The sequence below is a fragment of the Loxodonta africana genome, chromosome 6 (assembly GCF_030014295.1).
Source record: "Loxodonta africana isolate mLoxAfr1 chromosome 6, mLoxAfr1.hap2, whole genome shotgun sequence".
In the NCBI taxonomy this organism is placed as follows: domain Eukaryota; kingdom Metazoa; phylum Chordata; class Mammalia; order Proboscidea; family Elephantidae; genus Loxodonta; species Loxodonta africana.
In genome coordinates this window covers 74638253-74649227 of record NC_087347.1, presented here as the reverse complement: position 1 = coordinate 74649227, position 10975 = coordinate 74638253, and the positions used below count along the sequence as shown (strand labels likewise).

The window sequence follows — 10975 nt, the reverse complement described above, 5'->3', positions numbered from 1 at the left end:
GAGGGCAAGGGCCGAGTTGACTGAGGCTGTAACTGGCGAGTTTAACCGCAGCTCCAACCCGCTTCAGGAGCAGGAAACCCGAGAGCCCACACCCTGCATCTCTCATGGCCAGTTCCTTCCTTTCCGCGCCCTTCCCCAGCATCTGTTCACACCCAGGATCAAGGGTGAAGAGAAGCTGGCCTCAGGGAAGCCTTCCCTCTCTGGCTGTGGTTTTAGGGGCAAGTCCTGTGAATGTCCGTGCGGTCAGTGGTTATGCGAACTTTTGTTTCTACTGAAGCAGGTTTTGCAAAGTTGCCATCCACTAAAAACAGCTTGGGGGCAGAAATGCCAAGGAAATGTGGGCACCTGTAACTGCCAAGACAGGTGGCATCGGTGATTGGAGACCTTACAGCCAGCTCATCTTTGTGACAGAATAGTGAGGAAGGAGATGGAGGAACTGGGGCCAATGAAGGCACTAGGAAAAGTGGCCACTTTGAGCTTTACCCTGAACGCGGGACTTTTCTTGGGCGGCCCCCACACTGTCCAGCTCGGTTTCTGTACGTCCAAGGATGTAGATTTTGGGCAACGGCGATTCCAATTACAGTGGGTCTAAGAGCTGGAAAAGACAAGGAAGGGGCTGGGGGTTCACACACACTTTTGGGGTGCTCAGGAGTTGGCCAAGATCCATTGACTGGGACCACCTGAAGCACTCTGGATTCCCTAGAGAAGAACAGGGCCCAGCTGGCCTTGGGAAAGATTTGTGGTGATGACTTCACTTCTCTCCAAGGAAAATGGGATTGTAACGATTAGTGCCCAATCTTATCTGCAGATATGTTTACTCTGAGGTTCCTCAAGAACAAATTTATTGAGACCACAGGATTTTATCGAATGCTGGAGTAAAACGCTACTTGTGCAGCAATTATTCCTAGGTGAGGATATTTGTAGGACATGTTTATAGTCCCATTTATCAAAGTGACTAACAAAGTTTATATATGTATGTGTATACATACATGCACACAAACATATTCCACCAGCACCAGCCAATACGCAGCAGTAGAAAACAAACTTGAAGTAGAATGAACTCCATTTAATATGCTTTGAGGTTAAAATTAGGAAGCAGATTTAAAAATACCTGATACACACCTCCCTACCCCCTCTGCCAGCTGAACTGGCCCCAGACCTCACCCCGGGGCCGCCGGGTTTCTAGCCACACTTGGCTACAGCTACACCACCAAGCACAGGGTCCTGGGTAGTGCCTCCAACAGTCCTACTCCGAATCCGGAGCTAGCGGGATATAAGGGAGAGTTTTGTTTCCTCTCAGAGTTCGGACCGGCAAAGACCAAAGCAAGCCGGCGTTTCGGAACAGGTGTCCTCTCATCGAACGCGAGGGGGGTGCCAATGTACTGTGGGCTGGTAGAGGAGCGATAAGATCGTGCATGGAGTAGCAAGCCCACGCGGGGAGACTCGGAGCCCCGGGGAACCCGGCTCAGCGCCCCTCCCCACACTTGCTTCTCCGGGGCTTAGAAATAATTCAGGAGTGTAGATACTCCCTTGCTCACACTCAATTCACTTCCAAAAATAAGCAAGATTCTGAAACTCTCTACCGAGGGGGTGCATGGGGGGTCTTTGTGCTCAGGAGCCAGGCGTGCTCCCCGCGACGCGAAAGACTTGGATCCCACTTCCAGATGTGCAGGGACGGAGCGCCCGGGGAGTCGCGACGTGCAGCCGCCTCTCTCCTCTTCCCCCGCCCTTTAATTCTTGAGAATAAACTGGCCCTGAGCTGCCAGGCCCTCGGGTTTCCTCACGCTTTGCCCTGAGCACTGGGAGTCGCCAGCCAGGTCCCAACCCCGACCCGGAGCCCGCCGAGACGATCACTTACGTGAGCAGGGCCCAGGAAGAGCGTGCAGAATAGCCGGGGCCCGGGCGGCATCTGCACGGCTGGGCCGGGCGCACCGCAGGGCACTCCACACCCCAAAACAGGCACTAGGAAGGAGCAATTAAAACCACAAGCGCAACCAGGAAATCAGGACGAGCGGAGGGGGTTGTCTGGTGGCGAAATCATTAGTTGGTTGTTGCTACAAAGCCTCGCCGTGTGGTTCGGTGATTAAGGGGGGAGGGGGGGAAAACCTTTAAATATTGGCAAACCCGTTATTGGTTTGGAAGATTTTGTTTGTTTGCTTGTTTGTTTTGTTTCGTTACTTTTGTTTTCCTTTTTGCTCCAACCACGCTCCCTGAAATATTTCTGCCACCAGAATCGCACCCTTCAGCCAAAGAGGAATTCTGTGGGCAGCAGCAGCTGCTTACTGAAGTTAAAAAAGAGAGAAGCCCCCCTCCACTAATGTCTGTAACGACAGCACCGATGTAATTTGTTTTGAATGTTCATTTTTATTGGTGTTCACTGTTTGCCAAAATGTGCTTGATTACAGAGGTTTGTACTGTGATCATTGCGCTCTCCAGACAGGGGAAGGTGCGGTGACGAAGGTTCAGCTCAGGCCAGATCAAATCTCGGGCTGTTTAACGCTGAAAGGCTGCATGTTGCTATTAGTGTTAAATATATGGCTAATTATGCGTATGAAAATTAAACATCAGTGTTATGCTAATGGGGAGACTTCAGCTGCGGATCCGAGCACTTGAGACTACCATTTAATCAAATGAATCGGTAACTAATACATCTGCACGTGTGAACTTTCACAAGATCATTTCCCTGTTCCCAGTCACACCGCTAAATTATGAAAGATATAATGATCAACACTTTCTAATTGCCTAACAAAGTAATTTGGGATTCACGGTGGGGCTGGCGGGATGGGGAACCAACAGCCCCTACCAGCCAGCGTGGTGCGCGCCATACCGCGCAGGGGTGGTGGTGCGGTTGTGTATGTGTGTGGGGCAGGGGTTTGTGTGCGTTGCTGTACCTTGTGCCCCAGAAGATAGAAGGCCCTGGGGCAGCTCTTGCCTCCACCAGCCCTGCCCCCAAAGCCGGTGGCGCCCGCTTGGGCCACTGGCGGGAAGATCCTGGGCGTCAAAGAGACACATGTCTACATATTAGATGTGCGAGCCTACCAAAGGCCTGATTTTGCCGCGGATTTCGGTGTCCCCCAAATCAAACTCTTTGCTGTCGGATTCCGACTCATAGTGAGCATACAGGACAGAGTAGGACTGCCCCCATAGGGTTTCCAAGGGTGTAATCTTTGCTGAAGCAGACTGCCACATCTTCCTCTCGCGGAAAGGCTGGTGCATTCGAACCGCTCACCTTTCTGTTAGCGGTAGAGCGCTTAACCACTGAGCCACCAGGGCTCCTTACTGGTGTCCCCCAGGGGCTCCTAAACTTCGGGCACCCTCACCTGACCCCAAGAGTCCGGAAAATGACCACCTGGAGTCCCGGGCTCAAGCAGAACTGAGCCAGCCAACCCCGGACTCCACGTGGCGCCGCACCCTCAGGGCGAGTCTGCGCGGGGCACTAGGCGCAGAGGGAATGGGGAGGGGCGGGGGAGGCGGAGGAAGGTTGGGAGGGAAACAGGGGGTGTGTGTTGGGGGGAGGCGGTGCGGCCGCCTTTCCTGGGAGGAGAAGCGCGGGTTTCTGGCTCTCTGCGCGCAGCGCTTTTATCAGACCGGTGCAGTCTTGGGCTGCAGTGGCCAGCTGGGCCGGGAGCAATGCTAGCGGGCCTCGGGGAGCGTCGGCGGCTCTGCGACCGAGTGAGTGAGTTCGCGGGTAGGGCCCCAAAACCCGACCTCAGGGATGTGGCGGAGCGGCAGGGGCCAGGGAGGCGCGGCCAAGAGGGCGCTGCGCGAGGCCCCAGACCCTCCACATCACAGCGCTCTGTTTTCCGCCTCGGGCGTACCCCAGTGCGTGACTCCCCGCTCCGGAGGCCGCGGCCACTCTCCAGGGCCGCTCCAGGCTCAGCGCCCAGCCGGGTAGCAGCGAGAAGCGGCCCCGGGTTCTCCGCGCTGGGGGCGGGCAAAGGGGGGGGCAGTAGAAGGGAGGGTGGTGGCGCGGAGCAGCCTGTTGGTTTCTGGGGAGGAAGTTGCGCTGGGAAGGCGGGAGGCTGAAGAGTCGCGGGCCGCGGAGGTCCCGGCGCGGGCGCCGCAGCCCATTGTGCGCCCCGCAAGGCGCGCTCTGTTGCAGAAGAGCCCCGGCCGCGAAGTGTGGACGCATCTCTCCCGAGGCCCGGCCGCCTTGTTCGCTCTAGTCCAGCCAAGCCGGAGCACCTCGGACCAATCCCCGGTGATTATGCAAGACAGCGGACCAATCAGCTCCGCCAACTTATGAATATTTATGACCTTGGCTGAGTCAAAGCTTTGAAGCGAGTTTGGGGAGCTCGGCAGCATCATGCTTAGACTTTTCAAAGAGACAAACTCCATTTTCTTATGAATGGAAAGTGAAAACCCCTGTTCCGCTTAAATTGGGTTCCTTCCTGTCCTGAGAAACACAGAGACCCCCAAAAGGGAAGCAGAGGAGAGAGAGACCCACACCCAGACCCCGCGAGAAGAGATGACCATGACCACCATGCCAGAAAGTCTCAACAGCCCTGTGTCGGGCAAGGCGGTGTTTATGGAGTTTGGGCCGCCCAACCAGCAAATGTCTCCTTCTCCCATGTCCCACGGGCACTACTCCATGCACTGTTTACACTCGGCGGGTCACTCGCAGTCCGACGGCGCCTACAGCTCGGCCTCGTCCTTCTCCCGACCGCTGGGCTACCCCTACGTCAACTCGGTCAGCAGCCACGCGTCCAGCCCCTACATCAGTTCCGTGCAGTCCTACCCGGGCAGCGCCAGCCTGGCCCAGAGCCGCCTGGAGGACCCAGGTATGTGCGCCCGCCGGGGAGAGGGAGAGGAGGAGATACGAAGACAGAGAGGGAATGAGAGAGAGAGGAGGGAGAGGTGGAGAGAGAGATGGGTGGGGGTGGGGAGGGCGCGGGAGCAGCGGAGGTTTCGGGTATCAACCTCTGGGTCCTTGTCACAGCACAGAAATTAAAAAAAAAAAAAAAAATCACCCAACTCACAACTATCCAGCCAAGGATAAATCCGAGAGCGTCCCCTGGCACTGTCTGGGCCTCTGGGCGGCTCTGTGCGCAGAGCACACAATGCCCCGCCGGAAAACAGAAACCCACATGTGCACGTATTAGTCTCGGTAATTATTTATTGCGTAGTGCTATAAACAATGTATGCAATTAAGGGTAATTAAACCTCAACTACCGCCTGCAAAAATAGCAAACTTTCTCTGCAAAGGCAGGAGCCGCTCGCCTGGGAACCGCCCCAGCCCGCCTGCAGCGGCCAGGTGCGGGCCCTCGGACTTTGCGGGACCCTTCTCTGGCTTTCGGAATTTCTTGAGCGTTCTTTCCCTCCCCTGCCTCCGCCACCCCTTGGTAGCCACTAGCTCTCGGATTCCCGCACTAACAGCGGCCCCACGCATTAACAAAGGACCCCGCTTCTGCTGTCCCTCCAGGGGCGGACTCCGAGAAGAGCACGGTGGTGGAAGGCGGTGAAGTTCGCTTCAATGGCAAGGGGAAAAAGATCCGCAAACCCAGGACAATTTATTCCAGTTTGCAGTTGCAGGCTTTGAACCGGAGGTTCCAGCAAACTCAGTACCTGGCTCTGCCCGAGAGGGCGGAGCTCGCGGCCTCCTTGGGACTCACGCAGACACAGGTACCTCGCTGCTGCCCCTCCACCACGCCGGCTTCCCGCGGCGGGCCTGCGCCCAGGCTTCATTTCCTGCTGTCTGGGCCTCAGGGTTGGGCTATCAGTGCGCGCGTGTGCGCGCGGGTGTGTGTGTATGTGCGTGTGTGTGTGTGCGCGCACACACACACACGCACATGCGTTCGCCCCTGGCATCTCTTCTTCCTCCTTCATTCTCTGTGCCCTGGCTCTGCCACTGCGCCCTGTACTCTGCGCTGCCTGTCACCCGGCCTCCCCACCCTGGCGCTGGACAATCTGATTAGGGCACAGGAAGGATTTCCCTGGACATCTTGTTTGGGGACGTTTTGTTTGGGTTCACACGTGCCGGAACAACTGGAACAATAGACGCTGGGCTTAATCCCTCCTTTTCCTTTAAAGAGTGGGGCTAATCACTTGGGGCCTCAGGGCCAGCGCCTGTCTCCCTCCTCCTCCTCCTCACCGGGCAAGGAAGGAGGGTCTTTCTTCCGCCCTCTCACCTCCCAGTCCCAGACCCTGCAGGAGAAATGGGGCCTTCTTTCCCGGATTTCTCTGAGACCCGTGGGTGCCCTGGTCGCGGTTGGCGTGGGTTACCAACGTCCAGCCCGGGATTTGGAGCAGAGCTGGGGAGAGCAAACAGATCTTAAGAAAAGGTTGGTTTGAGTCCAAAAAAAGTTCAACAAAACCCTGTGGCCTCCTCAGCCAGCTCGCAACTCACTCAAGGGCAGAAAGGACGGTGCAAAGAGAAGGCAGCCCACGTTGCAAATAAATTTTCTCCACTCCTTCCTAGGTTTTCGATTCTTTTATTGGTGTACGCATTGGAATTGCTGGCGCTCGGGGTTCTGCTGGCGCTGCGTCTTCTGCATACTGTCGCCGGGGTCGGGGGCTGAGCCCCTGGCAAGCGAAGGCCTGGGCCGCCTTGAGCTCATCACCACCACGCCCCCCCTGCTGGCCCCGCTGGCGGCCCAGGCACAGCGCCTTTGACTTTTATTGGGGGGTCTCTGCTCCGCGCTCAGGGAGCTTCCAGATCGAGCGGGGCAGCGGAGGCTCGGAGGCTCGTCTCCCCGGCGCTCCGCGGTCCCTTTCTTATTTCCCCGAAACCTCGCTAGGCCCAGCGGCCCTAGCCCCAGTCACGTTGTTGTCCGCTCTTGCAGGTCAAGATCTGGTTCCAGAACAAGCGCTCCAAGTTCAAGAAGCTGATGAAGCAGGGCGGGGCGGCTCTGGAGGGTAGTGCGTTGGCCAACGGCCGGGCCCTGTCTGCCAGCTCCCCACCTGTGCCGCCGGGCTGGAACCCCAACTCCTCGTCCGGAAAGGGCTCGGGCGGCAGCGCGGGTTCCTACATCCCCAGCTACACTTCGTGGTACCCCTCGGCGCACCAAGAAGCTATGCAGCAACCCCAGCTCATGTGAGGTGGCCTGCCCGCACCCGCCCGCCTCCTTCCTGTCTCCCCCAGCCTGGCCCTTCCCGCCTCCCGGTCCATCCACCCTGTCTGCGTGCCCTGGGTGCGAAGGAGAAGGGCCCAGAGGGAAGGAAAAAGGGACAGTAAAGGCAGGACGCCCGCCGCCTCCTAGCCCCAACCGGTCCGGCCCGGCGACTTCCCTGGCGCCCTCGGCCCGTGTTCTCGTCCCAACCCCGGCCTGCGCCTCGCGGTGACAAGGAAGAGCGGCCTCGCAGTACAGCGAGGAGACAGCCGGTGCGGCAAGACCATCCCGCTCGACCCGACCCGCCGACCATAGCATTTGTGGGGCTATCAGGAACAACAAAAGCAACGTCGAAAAAAGCAAAAGCTCTTTTCTGTCCTGTCTCTTGTCTCTTTTCGCTCTGTGTCTGTGCGCTGACGAAGTCAAGGTCCTCCTCGGTTCACCGTCCTCATTCTTTGGCCTCTGCAAATAGTCATTGGATCGAAGGGTACACAGTTCGCTGGGACGCCCAGCTCGGGAATACTAGGATGTTGTGTCATTTCGGGCCTTCTTATGGGCTCTACCTGGACACCTGTGTAGCTTGTTTGGGAACTGGGGGACATTGGAGGGAAGGGGTTTTATTTATTAAAAAATGGACTTCGCCTGAGGCTCAGAGTGCCCGCCAGTTCGCTGTTCCGCCGGGCGCGCGGAGCGCACTGTCCAAACGCACGTTTTACTTTAAACTCACCCGGACGAATAAAGAGAACATGGTGATTTTTAACTTTTACAGTAACTTTTGTACTTCGCCGGTATGGAGAGGTTGGAGCCGAGTGATTTGCATTTTTTACATGTCCGTATTATTAAAAAATAATAAAAGAAAGAAAAATGAAGCCAACATGATTTCTCATCTCCGGAGGAACACGCTTGGTCGCTTTGCCTGGGCAAAGAGGAAAATCTCTATTCCCTCCGTGGGGAGAAAGAGAGGACTGACGGGCAGCAGAGAGAAAACAGACAGACATGAGAGAGCTCCCTAATCCAGTGGGCTTTAAATTAAGACAAAAGCAGCTTTAAAACACTCCCCAGAGGCTCGACCACAGGATAATGCCAGTCACCACCCTGAACGCAGTCTCCAGTGCAGGATTTGATCGTTGTACATATTATTATTGTTATTAATTATTATTATCTTTCTGTAAACATGTTGCACAAGCTTAGCCTTTTTCCGTTCTGTTGTGTGTGGCTGTAAAACCCGATGCTTTGTGAAATGAGAATCTTGACATTTTACTTGTGAAATTTGGAAAATGTGATCAATTGAAATCAACCGTGTTTTGTGTTCTCTATGTCAAAGTTTAGTTTTATATTGAGAATGTTAACTTATTGCTTTGTATCTTGGGGAAAAAAAAGAACTTTGTAAATAAGTTATAAAGTTTCTTTGAGACAGTAAAATTATGGTTTCAAGAAAGAGCTGCTGTCTTGTGTACCAGCGAGAGGGCACCAGGGACCACAAAGGGCTATCACTGGGGACAAGTAGCATCTGGACAGGCGACTACTGTGGTCTGGCCAGAGTGGGATTACCTGGCCCTAGACACCTTAGAATATGGACCCCTGAGCCCCACTGGGCCTCTCCCTCTTACTTAGCTCCCCCAACCCCCCAAGGGGTCTGATCCGCACCTGAATTGGAGAGAGACCACCTGGGGAGGGAACTGGAGAAGAGGGGTCAGGAACAGGTGTCTGACAGGCAGAGAGTTGGGGTTCAGGAACCCAGGGGATGGGTCAAGGCCGGCCTGAGAGGGGATGAAGGCAGCGTTCAAAGGCAGCTGGTCTGCGAGACTTCAGCACCCCCAAAGTCTAACCACGACAGGCGAGGTCTGGAAGCAGAAGCAATTGCCTTTATACCTAGCCCCGGCCTCTATCAGGCCTCCTGGCTCTTGCTCTCCGGGAGGGCACTGTATCCCATAGCAGAAAGGACATCACCAGAGGCTAGGAAGAAATCGAAGGACACGCCTGTCAAGCTAACCCCCAATCAATCAGTCGGCTCTGGGGGACAGTCCAGGATCTCACTTCGGCCCTTCGGTAGCTGCTCCCACCCCACCCGGGCCCGTTGACCAGGGGGAGGCCCATTTCGCCTCAGGATTCAGGCTCTTCCCTGCTTCCCTGAGAAATGGAGGTGGCAAAGGAGGGGCGGATATGCTCGACTGACTCGTTGGAACTCCTACCCCGAGAGAGCCGCCTCGTAACCAGGCCTCTACGGGGCACCTCCAGCTGAGCGCTCTGGTCAGTTCGCGCAGAGAACTCGGGCTCCGGGGCGGCTAGAACCAGCTGTGGCTCCTTTCTCTGCCCTGGGACCCTGCACCCCTGCCCAGCTCCAACCTCAGACCCGTCAGCTGAGCCCAGGCAGTTTAGGAAAGCTGCCGTCCGGGACAGGCTGTGCTGCTTGGTTTCCTCTACTCCCGCACTCGCCTTCCCGCGGGGGCTGGCCCTCCGCCTTTTGGGGGACCCCTTCCGGCGCGCAGTGTGGCGCAGAGCAGGGATGGTAGTGAACTGTGTTGTGACAAGCACCCATTTTTCGGTTGGTGCTGGTGGAAGATCAGATCCGCGGGGCCCTTCTGACGCCCTTTGGAAAGGGGCGGAGGAAGTGGCTGGGAAGGGTGACAAAGGGGTCCGGGAAGGTGGTGAGGTGATGCAGTCCCGGACCTTGCGGGCCAGGAATTGGGACTTTTCCTCTCCTGCAGGCCCCCAGAACCAGGAGCCCTAGAGGGGAGATCAAACCACGGAGACTGGGATGCGGGCGAGTGGATGGGCCTCAAACACGAAAATGAACTGATTTTCTAGGCTGGACTCGAGGAGCTGGGAGAGGGGGCCTTTCTAACTTCAGTTTCCCCTGCGAGGTGTGGCTTTGCCACTGGGGAGGTTTTGGGAAATTTCTCTCACGCATCTGAGTAGGGTTCCCCAGAGGGCAGCTGGGCCAAAGCCTCAAGCCACGGGCAAAATCTGTCTGGTCAAGCAGATTTTAATACTTTGAGATATTAGTTTATACTAATTTAATAATCTCTTGCTAACAGTTCAAATAGAGAAATTATTAGTTTTAGCTCAATGAAGGCGGTCGTTAGTTAGGCTGTATTATAATTATAAGCAGTTGTACTTTTAAAAAATGTTAATCTCAATATAGGCCTAATTAATGCTGCCTTGTTACTGACAAGTAGTTCATCAAATATCTGATTCAAAGATTTTCATAATGAGTATATTAATTAAACTATGAATAATCTAAAGGTGGTTATATTTAAACAATACCTCATTATAATGATTAAATACTGATTTTGAATATTATGTCTTAGCAATTGTCACTTAGAAAACACAACCTTACCTTATGTATGAGTCTGTAATGGCAAAATGCAATTTTGGGATTTTTTTCCCTTGTTCAAAAAATGTGAACCTCATTTTAAAACACTTCTGAAATAGGTTACACACAGCTTAATGATTATCAAAATGACTCTTTTCTGCAAAAAAAGACCCCAAAGTGCGTGTACAGCTGCAAACCCAAGAGGGTCAGCATCATTTCACTGTATTCTCTTCTTGATTACAAGCCGGGCCCATCAAACACAACATAATTACAGTAATTTCAGGTTTATTTATTCTAATGCAGTTTCCCCATCTCTCTGGTAATTATGAGCAATTTTTTCGCCCAGGGAATCTTTTTGCATTAACAAAAGAGATAACGCACTGAAAGCCAAATTTGCTGTGCATTGAGAAAAGCAAAAAAAAAAAAAAAAAAAATCAAATAGGTGCGAGCTGCCATCTCTGCAATTCTACGGTACCCAAAGCCGGCAAATTGCTTGCAGGTGTATGGAGCAAGCTTGTCAATGGCCGGGCCTCCAAATTAGCAAATGCACAGCAGCGAAGTAATGCAGACAGACTTAGCAAAATTGCCAAACAACAGATACCTCTTTAAT

The 10975-nt window shown here is 54.4% G+C and overlaps 1 protein-coding gene across 2 annotated transcripts; it reads left to right on the top strand.

The window, feature by feature from the left end:
* Positions 1-4032: 4032 nt before the first annotated feature.
* On the top strand, positions 4033-8444 carry DLX1 (distal-less homeobox 1). 2 transcript variants are annotated; one of them, XM_064286995.1, is made up of 3 exons: positions 4033-4781; positions 5423-5622; positions 6783-8444. In XM_064286995.1, exons 1-3 carry the CDS (start codon positions 4469-4471, stop codon positions 7035-7037), a joined length of 768 nt encoding a protein of 255 aa, XP_064143065.1. In that variant the 5' UTR covers positions 4033-4468; the 3' UTR covers positions 7038-8444. The 2 variants fall into 2 exon arrangements, with proteins under 2 accessions (XP_064143065.1, XP_003406272.1); XM_003406224.4 differs by lacking the exon at positions 5423-5622 and having other exon boundaries at positions 6783-6932.
* Positions 8445-10975: the final 2531 nt, after the last annotated feature.